The following is a 17,870-nucleotide window of genomic DNA, read 5'->3' on the forward strand; positions in this document are numbered from 1 at the left end:
AAGAGGGGGCCCACATGGCCCACACCCCACAGACCAATGCATGTACAATCCAATAGAGAAAGTATACTAAGCTTTTACAGATTTGTTTTTTATAACCTGCTTTCCAAAAATGGGACTTAACAAACACCGCTGAGCTTATCAAACCTGTTGCTTTCTTATGTTGTGATTTCTTTCTCTCTCTTTTCAACTCCCCGCTCTGCTTGCCCTTTCTTTAGTGACTTTATTGAGAAGCATCATTCATCCCCATCCTTCCCTTCTATGTGGAAACAGAGAAGTTTCTCATTACATCACCCTTTCAGAGATGTTGACAAATGGGGATGAACAGATCAAATAAACAGGAACTTAGGTTAATTTAATAGAAAAAATAAAATATGGAATAACATTGATTTTGGCCAGTATCAATTACAACCGTTCTACTATATTTTACAAAAAAACAACTGAACATTTTACACATGTACAGTATTTTTCAGTAAAAGTGGATTTGGATTTAACAATGGGTCACTAATTAAAAATCAAAAGACAAAAGAAAACAAAAGATAGGACTTTTGTCTCTAGAAGGCTAGAGCATTTGTTAAGTCTCCAAACTTTGTACTATCCATTACATATATCTCATTATGAATATATATATTTATACATAATATATAACATTAACTTAAACTTTGAAAGCATTATGTTCTAGTTAATAATGTTATGTAGATAAACGAGGCAGTAACACACTAGTAGTGAAACCAGTATTTCCATGATGTGCACCTGCATGGCCAGTGAGAAATGGGATGCACACTAGTGGACCCTAGTGGATTTGGTTGTCATGTTGGTGTTAGTTGTCTAAGAATACAGGCATCATTTTTATCTTTCCTCACAGTATCCTTGTACCTCTTATGGTATGGGCTTATTCACTTCAATGGATCCCTTTGCAGGCAAATCTGGTTTTGCCATCTGCTTGAGCTTGCTTAGGCTTGCACTTACATTTGTTCATTTCACTGTAAAACTTTATGCCTTACCCAGGGTAACTTTGGTTCTTCATGTCAGAAGGGCCTGTGGTGTTATAAAGAGGAAAACTACTCACCCAAATCAGTTGGTTCCCCAGTTATTTATGAATCATTGTGTGACTCAATATCATTGCGATGCTATTAAGAGGGTCATTAGACTATTTATTTATTATTCACCTTGGGTTGGAAGTTAACTTTGATGTCTAAGACTATTTTTGAGGCAGACTTTTTTCTAGCTTGCTGCTTGGATGGAGGCCTTAGCATCCACTTCCCAGCTCCTGTCCAGGAGAACCTAGATTGACACCATTCCTCTTCTCAGGTGTGACGCCAGCAACATCCTGGATGTGAGGTTCTCAGTGTAAAGCCTGCAAGATGGCTGGTTGCTCCCAAAGCAAATGAGGTCACCATTGGAGCTTTGATGTGGAAAATGAAGAAATTTGGTATAAGTCTACCCTTCCCTAAACAGAGAAACTGCAAAAAGATATTATCAGGCTTTCTTATTACTGCCTACTGATCCGAAACAGTTTTCTCACAATTCAGTCTGCTAATTTCCATAAAACATTTAGAGATTCAGAGAAAACCAGTGAAGATATTTCTAAACACAACAAACAAAACAGACAAACTTAACATTCAGTGGATAGGTGTGTGAGAGAATGGTATGGTAATAGAGGGACAGAGGAGCGGGGAAATACAGAACCAGGAGGGTACAATCATGCCATCTGTATTTAATTTCCAGTTTTATTTTCTTAAAATGACAAGATGAAAAAATTTCTAATAAGCACCATTGAGAAACACTGCTCAGCCAACATGGGCCTGAGCTTAAATATTATTTAAATAAATTCCATTTCTTAAAAAATACAGGACTTCTTAGAAACTTTTGATTCCAGGAAGAAATTTCCTGCATCATATCCAAAATGCTCCCCACCATAACAAATGGAATTTCTGATGGCCTTTAAAAAAATGCTATGGGGATTATGGCTAGATAGCACCAAGAGATTGTGCAGGGTCTACTAAGTTAGCCCTCTGGTTTCCAGGGAGCTGGATCAGTCTCTGTTCATTCACGTACCTCTGCATTCTACCCATCATCAGTCTGACTCTACAGAGCAATCCCGTTTGCCAGCTGTGTGTAACATAACCCAATCTACAATGGCAAAGGCAGTAGCAGCATGTCCATCTGATACAACCAGTGGAGCAGACTTATCAAGTGAGTAATATGTAAAAACCAGTACATAATGCAGGAAGGAAAATATGTTTGGAAAGTATTGATGCTTAGTGGTGAAGAACAAAGACAAACGACACTGGACACGACTCTCTAGGATGCTGTTAGGCCCTCAGGTCCAGTTTCCTGTCATTTTCTCCAACAGTTGGCTCGAGCAAGAAAAATGACCGTTGCAAGAGCCGTCTGTTGCATTTTGATCTATGTATGCTCTTGTGAGGTTCTGGAAAGGTATTTTTAGGCATCTCAAAGGGGGAAACAAGCAGGTAAATGCAAAAGGAAGAAAACGGACCTTGAAACCCAGGGCAGGAAATCAAATCATTACTTTAACGTCAAATTTTGGCATCAAATACTTTGGTCATACAATGCTGTCTCTGTGGTTCTGGCTGTTTAGCACTAAACACCCAGTTATAAAAAGGTAGGCTTGTTGTAGGTTTATTTTTCTTTTTTCCATTTAAGTTCTGACAAAACAGTTCAACATCTCCCTGCACAAACTTGAGAGAGAGAGAGAGAAGGAGAGAGAGAGAGAGAGGGAAGGAGGGAGAGAGAGAAAGAGAGAAGGGGAGAGAGAGAGAGAGAGAGAGAGAGAGAGAAGGAGGGAGAGGGAGAGGGAGAAAAAAAAAGAGGGCAAGAAAGAGAGAGGTGGCTTGCTTTTTTTTCTGGCTTTTTTTTTCTTTTTAATAATATGGAATACTCTATAAGTCTACAGCAACAAAGAATTCTAAGGTGGCTGCTCAGCCTTGGAATGTACATGTTTTGCAGCAAAGTTGTTGAAGAACCTTCCGTTGGCACAGATTGTTCTTTTTCACAAGCATACAGAAGCCTCCTTCCGCCCAGGACTCTTCCGTTGCTTTTCCAGGAAGTCAGCAAGAGACAGGGGGAGTTGAGGACGAGAGCAGCATTGATGGGCACACACGGAAGAAGGTTGTGATTGGTCAGAGAGGCAGGTTGGGGATTGGAAGAGATCATTCAGGAGCAGTCAACAAGGAGGAAATTTGGTCCACCCAAAGTGATTTCAGTCAATAGCATTGGTTTTCAAGGAGATATATTGCAGTCCAATGGTAAATGTGATTGGTATCCATTTATGAAAGGAAAAAAAAAGATTAGAGAAAGAATAAATTAGAAATCAATAATAACATAAGTAAGGATTTTTTTCTTCTTAGAATGACCTAAAGTAGAGGGTATACAGTCATTTACATTGTGTCATTACACTATATTTCATTAAAATATTTCATCATTCTATATTTCATTGAATCTAAGACATAGGATTTAAGATGCACCATTGTTGTAAGTAACACAAAGAAAAATTACTTCTTATTAAACAGTGGCATGGTAGTCTCTTATCAATTAGAACTTTAATTGTATATTTATTAAAGGTATTTATTATACTCAGGACATTCTGTTTTGCTTCTGTGCTTATGCAAGAAGCCTTCCTTTGAATATTGAACAACAGTTAATTTTTCAAAGCTCTTTTGAACTGTGATTAATTTCAATACAAGAAGTAGTAACCATGTGTCTAACCGAGTTTAATACACATCCCTGCCACCTATCTCATATCCAGGCACTTATATTAGATCAGCCTATGGCCATTATAAGCTGCCATGAATTATAAGATGCATCTTATTTCAGACATGTTTAAATGTAAAAAAAGTTATGTCTTAGAATCATGGAAATATGATCAGTGAAAGAGAATAAACAGTGCATCCTCAGATGCAGTTGCCATGTGATTTGCAATGCCTGGTGAGCCATCAGTGATCTCATTTTTAAACTGAACTGAAAATGGGTTCATTGCAAATCACGGCTTCTTCATTTTCCAATTTTGCCCACAATCTGGCCCCTCCACTTTGCTGACATAACTTATTCCATGCTCACTGTGGACTGGGGGGAAATAGTTAAGACATCACACGTTTTGAAATGCCTGGTAATTTATGCTACAGGTGAAAACTTCAAGGCACCAAGGATTTCCTATGTTAATCACGTAAGAATATTTCTCAGTTTTCTGGTTGTTATTATTTCTGGTTATACTCAGATGTCAGGGAATCATGTTTTAAAGTAAAGAGAAGGGGGCACTTGCTATTAACTAAAAAGAATACTTACATGGATATGTCCCTGGAGAGCCATCACCCAGGGCCTCTTACCCCAGTGTGGTACAGTTAGAGCTAGCCCTTTCCAAAATTGTAACACAGAGCCAGAGTGGGTCTGGCCTATCCCTACCAGGCCAATCACATATCAGAAAAGCCACGAATATGCATAGTCACCTATAATGCTCCAAGGACCACAGTGAGGTTCTACTGGTGCCATCATGTGCCCCGTTCTTTCTGATGCCTTTTTGAGATCCCTACTAGGGAGCTGTGGAACAGCCATACAAGATCAGTAGTATTGTGTTCTCCATTTTGTACAGACGAGGACAATTAGGCCCAGAAAATTCTAACTTGCCCCAAGTCTGAGCCCAGACATGAACTACAGCATTCTGATTCCCAAGTCCACAGTCTCCCTGCCATAGTACTGTTCTGTCTCTTGTGAAATTTCCAGAAGAGGAAACATTGCAAAGAAGGAAGAATAAATGCAGGGCAGTGGCCTTGCCAGCTGAGACTTTTCTACTTGCCTATTTTCTAATTACTGAAAGACATTTTGAACAACAGTTCAAAACAATGTCTTTCTCCATCGACGTATTTTCCCTATGCTGCTGCATGATACTGTAACGGTGGATATACTTCAATACACATCACTATCCACTTGTCCAAACTGTGGGACCCTAATAGAAACTATGGACTTTGAGTGTTAATGATGTGTCAATCTAGGTTCATTGATTGCAACAAGTTCCACGCTGCTGCAGGAAGGGGTGGGAGGGTAGGGGAGCTATGCATGTGTGCTGGCAGGGGTACATGTGAAATCTCTACATTCGCCTCAATTTTGCTTGAACCCAAATCTTTTCTAAAAACAGTTCATTCGTGAAGCAAAAATTAACTGGAACCATATTGGCCAGGTGACTTGTTTCTTCTTGCAATTAAACAAAACTGGGGGCACAAATGAATGAATGTCAGGAAGATATTGCTTATGTCCTAAATGATGCATGTTTCTTAGCTGTTTTTTAAACTTCTAAGTATATTAGACCTTTAACGTGGAAAAATCACACTTGGCTCAGAGATCAAATGAGCAGCTGTACTCACCATCCTTGCAGATCGCTCCCATTTGACATGTTCCTAAGTCTAAGAGATACCCACTGGGACAGCTTGTACAGTTCTTGAACCCTGGACCATTGCATGTCAAACAACTGGTATCACATCTAGGGGAAAAGGTACAATGTTTTATCCTTTCACACATCATTCCCAACAGAGGGTGTGTTTACTATCAACCACTTAAGGTCTTAAATTTAACTCTCATTTTGAAGACATAAAAACCTTTTTGTACAATAACTGCTAAGTTTGATGACATTAAAAAAAATCCTAGCAGGTAGACACTAATTTTAAGTGGGACACAGCACATATGTGGGACATAAAGTATCATTTTTTAAGGTACTCCTGAGGCTAAATGAAGAAATAAATGAAAGTATCAAAAATAAGTTGGGTTATAGCTGCAGTGTCTTTATGTAAATATAGAGCTTTATTTCATCATTGAAAATTCTACACTTCTTATTGTTTATGAAGGCACTCATAAGGGAGCCAGGTACTAACAGCTGGTGCTGAAGGGGCCAATCCACTTACTTTTTGCAGGATTTGTATCCATTCTCTGAAGAGTGCTCAAAATAATAGCTGATACTACAGCTCTGCACGCATCTCCCATCCTCCATGAAGTAGCCCTCAGTGCATTTAATGCACCCATCAGCTCCTGCCCCTTCAAAGCAAGACAAATGCAAGAGACAGAAAAAAACCTCAGCAGGCATTGTACGGCAGGCTTTTACTTTACTAGCTTGTGAAAATGGCATTCATCTGTTATAATTCTTAGAGTAATGATTTAATATATTTTTTCATGTTCTTCTCAGAGGAGAAAAAAAAAAAACCTCTCCATTTTAAATAGAATCTATTTCCCGAAAACATCTGCTGTCTTTGGAAAGAGAAGGAGATATCACTGGGATATTTAAATTTCTCCGTGAGGACAGGAAGCTGACAACTGTGTGACTTTCAGTGAGAATGCATGCAAGGTAATCAGAAGGGAAACATGGTCTCTAGCATTTAGCGTAAAGGTATCTAGCGGGCTATGTGGGTGACGGCTATAACAAGGCATACACTTAAGCAAAACCAGAACCAAGAGAATAAATGAAAGGCCCAGGGAGGCGATACCGGCACAGGTGGCGCAGAAGCGGTGGCAGGGCTGGCAGTCCTGGCCGTTGAAGTACTGTCCATCTTCACAGGTGACAGAACACCGGGATCCCTGCAGGCTAGAAGTACAGAAGGTGTTGTAAACACACTGTTGCAATCAAGGCAAAGTGGTAATGACCTACAAATGCCATGTGTAACAGATCCAGTTCCCCTGAGAGATCAGTGGGTTTGGCAAAGCTTCAAAGCTTGGGAAATAGCCCTGGTGCCTTGTTTTTCCACCCCCTGCTCCTAATTCTTATAATGCTGTTTTGTGCCTATAATGATGACTATAGTGTGGACACATTCTCTTAAATTCGTTCACTGGCAGGGATATACTTACTTCTTATGACTCAAAAGTTTAATAAAACATTAATTGATAGACAAAACAATTACGTGGTCTAAAAATATGCCTGGCTATTCTCTAATATACAGACCCACTATAATATATGGCAAATTTAAAGTTATTTCCTAATTCTAAATGAAGCAGGAACACCTGATGAAAGAAATTACAATGGAATAATATGAAAAGTACAACTATCCTTTTCCAACCCCAGCTCAAACTGTATAGAGTAGCTTCCTTCGGTTTTTAAGTAATTTTTTTCTTAAGATTTATTTACTTGAAAGTCAATGTTCAAATAAAGGGAGTGAGTGAGGGAGTGAGAGAGAGAGGGAGAGAGGGAGAGAGAGAGAGAGAGTCTTCCACCCTCTGGTTCACTTCTAAAATGGTTGCAACAGCTAGAGCTGGGCCAGTCTGAAGCCAGGAGCCAGGAACTTCTTCCAGGTCTACCACATGGATACAGGGGCCCAAGCTCTTGGGCCATCCTCTGTTGCTTTCCCAGGCTCATTAGCAGAGAGCTGGGTCAGAAGTAGAGCACCCGGGACTCAAACTGGGGGCCCATATGGGATGCTGGTGTCACAGGCAGCAGCTTTACTTGCTACACCACAACGCCAGCCTCTTTAAGTATTTCCGACTTTAATCTTCTACTATTTCCCATCAAAGCAGCAAAATCCTAATATACTTTTGCCTTCCTTTAAAGAAATATTTTTATTTATTTGAAAGGCAGAGAGAAAGACAGAAAGAACCATGTGCTGTTTCACTCTCCAAATGCCCACGATAGCTGCAGCTGCATCAGGCTGAAGCCAGGAACTCAAACTGGGTGGGAGGGACTGCAGTACTCGAGCCATTGCCTGTTGCCTCTCAGGACGTGCATTGGCAGGAAGCTGGAATCAGAAGCACAGCTGGGATTCAAACCCAGGCATTCTGGTATGGAATGCAGGTGTCTCCAGTGGTGTCTTAACCACTCGGCCAAACACCTATCCCTCCCTCCATTCCTTGATCTAGTCAGACACTGAAATGAGGAATTTAGCAAAATTCCCTACTTGTATGGCTGTTTACCCTAACATCTCAATTGTTTAAAGTTATATTATTATTTAGTATCTGTAGGAGTTACCAATACCATATAAAATGATCTATTTACACTTCTATTTCTGTATGTAGAGCTATGAGACAGAATCTAATAAGGTGTTAGAATGTCAAAGGTGGCATGTGTATTTTTCTCTCCTTAATTTGCCAGCTCTCTTAGTCTAGAGATCCTTGAATTAAAATTATATAGAATTTATAGTATTTAATACAGTACTCACTGAGTAATCAGTGTGATTGAAGCTATATATCTGAGCCACAAAGTTAACTGGTTTTTATTCCCTAAATTCTTTATATTGTTCTAGTTGATATTTTATCTGGCAGCTTCATAAATGGATCATACTTACTTTAAAAATTCAAATATAGTTTTTTTCTATGCTCATTAATATAATTTGGAAAGTACAAAAGCAAAGGAGATAAACAAAGAAGTTCAATCCATCCTTGTTGGCATTTTCATTGATTTCATGCAAGATTTCTGCATAGATTTTCCCACTTCTTCTTAGCACATGCCTAGATGAAAAGTTACAGGTCTTTTGAAGCAACATGGCCAACTCCAGGAGCCCCTAGGAAAACGCAAGGAGCCTCAAGGAAACTATGGGCTAAATAATGAAAGGATGCTTCATTCACAGACCAGAGAGCTGTCATCTAAACAGCCAGTAAAAGAAAATCCTTTTCATTTTCTATAGTACTAAAAAGAAAGGGGTGGGGAGGGATTTCATCAAACACAGCTTTCTGTGGCAGGAAATAAGGACCACAAAAATCTTATTGAAGTTAAAAAAACTCCCCAGTTTTTCTAATAAAGGACAATGCTTCTGAGCTTGGCATCTATTCAGTGGGAGACAGAGGTTGCACTGTGTCGGGGAAGGAATGACTGAGGGAGGGCATACAACTGATACTCCCACAACACAGGTACAGGGAGGCTCATGAGCCTGGGACTGTGAACACTTCTGTTTCACCCTTGATAAACTTGCCAGGTTAGGCCTGTGCTGTCCAACCTGTATATGGCTACTGAGCCCTTAAAATATGGCTAGTGTGGCCAAGGGACAGAATATTAAACTTTAATTTTAACCAATTTAAGTCTAAATTTGAAAAATTGGTACTTGATTCTGTCATTGGCAAACTTTTACAAAGGCTTAGAACAATTTAGTTATGTAAAAATCTACTTTCTGGCCGGCGCGATGGCTCAATAGGCTAATCCTCCACCTGCAGTGCCGGCACACCAGGTTCTAGTCCCGGTCAGGGCGCCGGATTCTGTCCCAGTTGCCCCTCTTCCAGGCCAGCTCTCTGCTGCGGCCAGGGAGTGCAGTGGAGGATGGCCCAAGTACTTGGGCCCTGCACCCCATGGGAGACCAGGAGGAAGCACCTGGCTCCTGACTTCAGATCAGCGCGGTGCACCGGCCGCAGCGGCCATTGGAGGGTGAACCAACGGCAAAGGAAGACCTTTCTCTCTCTGTCTCTCTCTCTCACTGTCCACTCTGCCTGTCAAAAAAAAATCTACTTTCTTTTTTAAAATTTTTATTTATTTATTTATTTATTTATTTTTTATTTATTTTTTTTTTTTGACAGGCAGAGTGGACAGTGAGAGAGAGAGACAGAGAGAGAAAGGTCTTCCTTTGCCGTTGGTTCACCCTCCAATGGCCGCCGCTGCAGCCGGCGCACCGCGCTGATCCTGGCAGGAGCCAGGAGCCAGGTGCTTTTCCTGGTCTCCCATGGGGTGCAGGGCCCAAGCACCTGGGCCATCCTCCACTGCACTCCCTGGCCATAGCAGAGAGCTGGCCTGGAAGAGGGGCAACCGGGACAGAATCCGGCGCCCCAACCGGGACTAGAACCCGGTGTGCCGGCGCCGCAAGGTGGAGGATTAGCCTATTGAGCCACGGCGCCGGCCTTATTTATTTATTTTTGACAGGCAGAGTTAGACAGTGAGAGAGAGAGAGACAGAGAGAAAGGTCTTCCTATTTCTGTTGGTTCACCCCCCAAGTGGCTGGTATGGCGGCGCATTGCGGCCGGCACACTGCGCTGATCCGAAGCCAGGAGCCAGGTGCTTCCTCCTGGTCTCCCATGTGGGTGCAGGGCCCAAGGACCTGGGCCATCCTCCACTGCACTCCCTGGCCACAGCAGAGAGCTGGCCTGTAAGAGGAGCACCGGGACAGAATCCGGAGCCCCAACCGGGACTAGAACCCGGGGTGCTGGCGCCGCAGGCAGAGAATTAGCCTAGTGAGCCGCGGCGCCGGCCAAAAATCTACTTTCTTAACTAAAGTAAAAAAAAATCTAAATACAGATCTAGTATTTCTCATAAATTACTGTCTGAACTCAGATGTGATATAAAGGGATACACATCATAGTTTGATACAACTAAAAACATGGAAACAGCAGAGACCCTATCTATTTCACCTTTCCTCAAAGGTAGAAATAAAAGCATTATCAATACTCAAAAGGGAGAATTCTAAGCCAGAGTGCAACTCCTAACTCAGTGTAGAATGACGTGACCTCTACTGAAATCAAGAGGCTGCTGGTTCATTGGAGTTGCATGTTGTGCGGTGCAGTCTACCAACTATCCAGCTTTTGCAATAGGCAAGCATCTATTCAAGGAAAACATCTCCTGATGTTAAATCTATGCATACAGCACAGCATAATGGAACCTAGCCTGAGGTACTTAAGATAAGAGAATGATTGGGTATGTGGACGAAAAATAATAAAGATAAGGGAATAATTTCCGACCATCCAAGGAATGAGTCAGGGGGATTAAATGTAATTCATTGGCATTACTTGCACAGTAATCCTTGACTGGCACAATGCACGTCAAGAAGCACGATGAACGCCTCTCAAATGGTCATATTTATTGACTTGTATCTGGGCCATCTTTTATACAGACAGTTTATTTGGTTATAACTCTTCTTCAGCAAAGATGGGAGCCAATTTTTCATATGTAATGGTAGAGATAATGCAAAGAGCAATCCAGTGCTTGAATGGGAGTCAAACCAAGGGTAGATAGTAAGAGGATATTTATTCACTTGAATATGTGTGTGTGTGTGTGTGTATTCTTCATTTTATTTACATTAAGAAGCTCTTGAGACTTGAAGAGATCTTTCTCTCTTACCTTAACCCGTCTCTACATTCTGTACAGTTATGGAGTTCAGTACATGTCTTGCAGTTTTCACTGCATTTCCGGCAAAGATTTTTCTCTGTTAAAAAAAAAAGGAAAAGAAAATTATAAGTCAATTGATTATATAAGAGCATGTGACTATGCTCTCTTTCCTAAAATGCTGTAGTACCCATGGCCTTGGCAACTGCAGGAAAAGCCCCAGAATCATCATTTGTTTTCACTTCCCAGCAAACCAAATACACAGACACTGTAAGACTGGGAAACAACTTAGACTGCTTTGCCAGACTGCAGACCAACGACCCACAGCCCACTCAATTCTTATTGAGTTTCTAGGCTTCTTGTCCTCTTTCCATTCTCTCTTCCAAGCAGGGTTTCCTGGCTTCTAACAATGAAGGTCATCATACAGCTTGGTCCACTCTGATAAGTTGTGCTAGAAAGGAGCCCATGTTTAAGAGTGTGAGCCAAGTGTTGTTTATTTCTTGCATAATCTAAAATAATGTCTTGCACTTTGTAGCTGTTGTGGAATTGATACAAACATTATTTTATTTTTATAATTTATTTATTTAAAGGGAAGAATGACAGAGAGAGGGAAAAACAGAGAAGAGAGATACCCTCCATCTGCTGGTTCACTCCTCAAATGCTTCCAACAGCCAGGCTGGGCTATGCTGATGCCAGGTGCCAGGAACTCTATCCTTGTCTCCCAAGTAGATGGCAAGGACTGAAGTAATTGGGCAACCATCCACTGCTTCCCAATCTGGAAGCTGGATTGGATGTGCAGGAGCTGGGATTCAAGCCCACACTCCCACGTGGGATGGGGGCATCCCAAGTGGTAGCTTAACTCGCTGTGCCACAAAGCCTGCCCAAATAGTATCTAATCTATTTTGATGTGGGAGGCAGGGAGCCAGAGAGAGAGAAAGAGACAGAGATGTAGAGCTCCTATCTGCTGGTTCACTCCCCAAGTGCCCACAACTCCCAGGGTTGACTCAGGCTGAAGCTGGGAACCAGGAACTCAATCCACATCTCCCATGTGGGTGGCAGGGATCCAACTACTTGAGCCATCATGCTGCCTCCCAGGATTGTTTAACAGGAAATTGGCATCAGGAGCTGGCGCTGAGGCTCAAACCCCAGATACTCCAATAGGGAATACAGGCGTCTTAACTGCTAGGCTAACTGTCTGCTTCTCAGATAATATTTTTATTCTGAAGAACGGGAATGTATTGGTTTGAAATGCATGAATACTACTTTACCACTTAATACCAAGCAGAGATCTATATCAGAAAAAAAAGTGGTAAAGTCATGGTTGTTTTATGATGAAAAATAGTGATTTGGTATATTAAGAAAGGCATCTTAAGTTAGACAAAATGTTTCTGAAGACTTGGTACTTTCTCTGATATGCAATCAAATTTTATCCACACGTAACACGGATAAAACTGAATGAAGCTTTGTTCATGAGATTTCTTCTATTTGCTCTGTAAATGTTACTGATCTTCTGAGTTCCACAGAGAAACACTGCATTAATGGACCCTACAAGGACCTACAGGATCAGGTCTGAGCCTCTCAATGTGAAATATGAAGCCCTTTACGGCTCGGCTCTATGATCATTATCATATGGTCTCACTCACTGTGTCCCAGGGAAGACTGGACCTGGCACAGGATCTGAAGGCAATTATAGAAGCAGAGAGACCCGCAGAGCGCTGCATTAACACTGTGTCATAGCTGAGGTCATTGTTTGAACAGCCTTCCTTAATTATCCACCTCCCAGGCTCTGAGAAAGAATCGACTCTCTCAATTATCTTGATCCTATTATACAAAATTCTAGAACCAAACTTCTTTTCCAAGACTCTGCCTTCTTGTTAGAATTTTGACTCCCCACTTCTCATACTGCTCATTTCTATGGATCCCTTACACTCTTCCCCTCTCTCAGTTTCTTTTTCTCTACCAGCTGATAGCTAATCTTCCAAATTTGGGGGCAAATAAAAACTGCAGGGGAATCCCTAACCATTGCTCCTAAGGGTAGGGTGAAAGACCCCACTGCCTCATAGAGAAATGCCTGCCTTTGAGTCAGAGAGAATTTTACTTCTGAAGAAGCAAGACTACCCACGTCAGAATTCTTCTTATCCATTTTTGTATTTATTTTTAAAAATAACTGTTATTCCTTTAAACTTGGAGGTTTTCTTTTTTTCCTAGGTTGCAAAGAAACATGAAATTTTAGAGTTATGATATATTATGGTATGAGATCCTTGAGACCCAGAACTCAGAAATAAAAAAAGCTATCTGGTAGCTCTTTTCAGGGTCACACTGGAGCACTGTCTAATAGGTCTTCCCACAGATTTTTTTTTTTTAATTCCCTAGGGCAACAGACCTTTGTTCATAATGACAGCCTGAACTCTGTGATGTTTCATGTTAACACACAGATTTTTTGCTTGGTCAAGTTGCATATAATTTCTATTAGAAAAAAAATATCCTCCCACATTCTAGTTGGATTGCCATGTAAGAACTTATGCAATTTGCTTCTAACTCAGCCTAAAGGATTCCATGTTGCCTTTCCTGATGGACTACAGTATCTCACGATCTTTGAAAACACCTGTTACCTTGCAGCTCCCTCCTGAATGGGTTAAATACTTCTTTGACACATATTCATTCTATGCTAGTCAGAAAGTCTTTTTTTTTTTTTTTTAAGTTTTCAAAAATGTATTCCTTGATACCAACAGGATCATTTGGTTAGTGTGCAGGAAAGAGCATGCTCAGCTGTAATTCTTTGCAAACCTGATTTATAAGGCTGGCCCATGGCTGGCCTCTGGGAATTTAAGATTTTGATAAGAGCGGCTCCTGTTGTCTAAAGTTTTACAGACAATATGGTTTATGATGAACACCTGCTTTACTTCTAGAAGTCTGGAATCTTGATACACGCCAGGCAGAAGGTGCCATCTCTTCCCAGCCAGGCCTCAGTAACAATTGTGTGTGCTGAGTCTCTAACGGTTCTTTGGCTGATGCCTTTCCATCCATGTTGGTGGGGGAATTAAATACACCTCATGGAATTCCACTGAGAGCAGACTCTTGGAAGCTTGAGTCTGGCTTCTTCTGGGATTTGTCCTATGTGCCTTTTTCCCTTTGCTGATTTTATTTTGTATCCTTTGGCTGTGACAAATCCCACCTGTGTGAACAGGAGCACAGCTATATCCCGTCTCCTGAGTACTTCTAGAACATATTTGAATCTGGGGCTGGTGTTGCACAGAGTTAGTCACAGGCATTTGTATGTAAGCCTTCTAAACTGTTTTCCTAAAGTAAATGGAACAGATCCCGTCTGACATCAGGCAAGCCAGATTCATAAAGGAGGAATACCCCGCCTTTTCAAATGAAAATCCCACATTTCTTCTCTAAACCCCAAATATTTGAAATGAACTCACTGGTGTCCTGATATGACCCATCAGGACAGTGAGTAACACAGCTGCTGGTGTCTTCATTCAGGAAGTATCCATATTTACAGGATATGCACTGGTCACCATGGCTTCCAAAGCAGGACTCACAGTTGGGGGCGCACTTCCTGCATCGCTTCTTGTCAGCGTGGTAGTGGCCAGGGGGGCAGCTGGAGACACAGATCCTGCGTGGTGGAAAAATAAGAGGGACAGCAGCATCACCTGTGACTCAGTTCTCAGCATCAACATGAGTCTTGAGCCAGGATCCCAATGCTGCCTCCACCAGGCCTCATTCTGGTTGTTGAGGCTTTCTCCTGCACTGGGTATGTGGCAGCAATGGTTACACAATGCCTCCTAGACCAAGGAAGGCAGTTCTCATTGCAAACTATCGCCTAGTTTCATCCGGGTCTTAGAAGGGTTGATGGTTAAAACTGAGTCTAAAAAGGAAAGCTATGGTGGGAAATCTGGGGAGAATATGTGAGAATTGTGATTTTGTATTGAAAAGGTCATTGTTATAAGTAGTTACTTCCGCTTTTGTGTTTCTGCCATGCAAGTCTTGTGTGTGTATATGTGGGTAGTGGTTGTGGTTATATGCAATTGTCTAAGTTAATATATTTAAATTTATGTTTCTTGTGAGAAATCTTTTTTAACAACTTCCTTATTTGCCCATAACTTAAGGACAAGGCTTGCTTCATTAATCCATTCAACAAATATTTACTGAGAACTAATCAAATGTCAGGCATTTTGCAGAGTGCAGGAGAGAGGTACTGAGATAGCCAAGGACCTTTCCCTTAGGGAATTTATACTCCAGCGTGGAATTACAACCAGAATTGAAGATGTCTAGGTCTGTTTCGGTGACGAGCATGGAGGCCCTGCAAGAGTGAGTTTTGCTGAAAGAGGAGGGAGAAGGCGGGCGAGGTATGAGAGACTCCGGGTGGGAGAGGCTGGGCTCTGGCTGCAGCACCCATTGTTCTACAGTCCAGCCCCATGAAAACATCGGCTGACTTCTAGGCTGAAGGTAGGGGCTCAGAGGTACAAGGTATTACAATGTCTACAGCAGAGAAGAGAAGGGGCAGGGAACAGCTGTCTCACACATTGGGATTATGGAATGGCTCCAGGTTGTGTGCTCTGGCATCTCCATCAGGGGCAAAGGCAGCTGGCATACCATATCAGTGGGCTGGAAAGGACACAAACCACTTAGAAAGGAGGAATAAATTCAAGAGATCTATTGTCTATGATGAGCACTAGTGCTAATAATAATCTATTGTATACTAAGAGAGGTTTTCAGTATTCTCAACACAATTAAAAATTATGTAAAGGAATGTATATATTAAATAGCTTGACTGAGTCATTCTACAATGTATGCATATGTCAAAACATCATGTTCTGTACCATAAGTGTAATTTTTCCTTGTCAACTGAAATCAAAAGAGCTGGAAGGGAGGCTGAGGTACGTGTTTAGCGGGTCCCAACCCAAAGTCCTTCCAAATGACAGAAAAGACATTGGCAGGTTCAAAGCTTACATGTACATTTTGTGTTTTGCAGCTCAGTGGTTTTCACCATTGTGAATGACACAGACAGGAGTGGGTCTTCACAGCACCGTGTATCCTATGTTTAGGGCCTAGTGGGAGAGCATGGGAAGACACTGGGCATTGGAGTCCACTCCGTGGTGTTGGCCCTGCAGGGACTCTTGGGGCTGTAAGGATTCTCTCTTACCTGGTGTTGTTTTTCAGCTTATAGTAGTAGTGCAAACAGTCATTGCAGTGGTCTGGTCCCGGCCCGTCACAGCCAACCTCACTGCACTCAGCATCGCAGGGGCCTTTCAGAAGAGATTAGAACAACACTTAGAAAAAAGAATTTTATAGCAGGTCAATTTTACCTTGAATCTTTTATAAAATCTGAGGGTATTTCAAAAGTCTCATGGAAAATAGAGTTAAAGATCAATTTATTTTGGTGCAAAAATAATTTGAAATCCATGCATTGTATTTTTTTTCCATTATCTACACTTCCCATGAACTTTTTTGAAGATGCTACATATGAGTTGTTTTTTTTTTTTGTTTTGTTTTTGTTTGTGTGTGTGTGTGTGTGTGTGTGTGTGTGTGTGTGTAGTTAAAGGAATAGTGGTCAGTGTGGCTGGGAGCCCAGAGACGAACTAGTGAGATTTTTTTAAAAGACATTATGGTGTATATACACTATGGAGGACTACTAGGCTGTTAAAAAAATGAAATTCTGTCTTTTGCAACAAGATGGATACAACTGGAAACCATTATAATTAGTGAAATAAGCCACTCCCAAAAAAGACAGATAAGCATAGGTTTTCCCCTCATCTGAGGCAACTAATAAGAGTATCTGAAATATAATGTATTGGAATGAAATGGACATTTGCAGATAGGAAGACTGTTTACAGGCCTTGTCTCTTCCGTTGAGGAACAGTGTTTTTGTTTTGTTTTGTTTTTCCTTCACACTATGTGTTGAACTCTTTTACTTAGACAAGGGTTAAATATATGATCATTAAGTAAACTGAAAACAGATCTTTGTAAAAATTAAGAGTGGGAATGTGAGAGGGAGAAGGAAAAGAAGGGTTGGCGTGTGGGCAGGAGGGGGGTTATAAGGGAAGTATCACTGTGTTTCTAAATCTGTATAAATGAAATACATAAAACTTGTATAACTTAAATAAAATTTTAAAGAATTAAAAAACAACCTCAATTGCTTAAGTATCAAGAATGTAAATCCCACTCTTAGCCTGGTCTTCAAGGCACATATGGCTGCCTTGTGGGAGATAACATATATTTCAGAATTGAAATGAACAATACTACTGTAAAACTGGAAAAATCAACTACAATTAAGTATGCATAACAACAAAAATGTAGGATTTATAGAAAAATGAGAAGTTAAGCTTCTGACAAAAAATAAAAGAAAGGTTATTTAATATCTAGACCAGACTTCCTGTCTTGTCCAAGGTCATTAAAGCCACTGAATACCTCTGAAATACTGTAGCCAGCAAGAAACATCATTATGGCATCTGGCACAAGCTTATCAGCATCCAGTCTTGGATCACAAAGCAGGTACTTCAGGCACAGATAATAGATTTAAAATTGCATCCTACCCAAAGGCCAATGGGCAGCTCAACAAAAGAAAGTGACGTATAAGTTGAAAAAATGCGAGCAAGCTTAAAGAATTCCAGACCTGGGATGAAGGCTGCTAATATCCCCTATTACATATTTTTGGTACAGAGCTAGAGAGATGCACAGTAAGAAAAAAAATAAAATGCCAGCAAGATGAAGCTATTGTGTGATTGCTAACAAGATTTCCAATGGTATAGGATAGTTACTGAAGTTTTAAATTCACTTTTTCTTTTTTCTCCATATTTTAAGACTTCTGGTCTCATAATTTCAAGCTCTTTCTCACTGAAAATTCATATGTTTTTAA

The 17,870-nt window shown here is 40.9% G+C and overlaps 1 protein-coding gene across 5 annotated transcripts in view; it reads right to left on the bottom strand.

Moving 5' to 3' along the window:
- PCSK5 (proprotein convertase subtilisin/kexin type 5) overlaps positions 1-17,870 on the bottom strand; it is a 437,660-nt gene that overhangs the window by 140,699 nt on the left and 279,091 nt on the right. For 3 of the 5 annotated variants that reach the window (XR_001793338.3, XM_008256580.4, XM_051858772.2), the window contains exons 15-20: positions 16,158-16,260; positions 14,434-14,627; positions 11,021-11,105; positions 6,486-6,583; positions 5,910-6,039; positions 5,376-5,491 (exon numbers count right to left, since the gene is read on the bottom strand). Coding sequence is in view for 3 of the 5 variants with exons in the window: in XM_008256580.4 (XP_008254802.1) it covers positions 5,376-5,491; positions 5,910-6,039; positions 6,486-6,583; positions 11,021-11,105; positions 14,434-14,627; positions 16,158-16,260 (726 nt within the window). In the remaining 2 variants the exon portion in view is untranslated. Of the gene's footprint in view, positions 1-331; positions 3,056-5,375; positions 5,492-5,909; positions 6,040-6,485; positions 6,584-11,020; positions 11,106-14,433; positions 14,628-16,157; positions 16,261-17,870 lie in introns of those variants that run through there. The other 2 variants (XM_008256582.4, XR_516723.4) reach the window with 2 other exon arrangements.

This window comes from Oryctolagus cuniculus, chromosome 1, assembly GCF_964237555.1.
Source record: "Oryctolagus cuniculus chromosome 1, mOryCun1.1, whole genome shotgun sequence".
In the NCBI taxonomy this organism is placed as follows: domain Eukaryota; kingdom Metazoa; phylum Chordata; class Mammalia; order Lagomorpha; family Leporidae; genus Oryctolagus; species Oryctolagus cuniculus.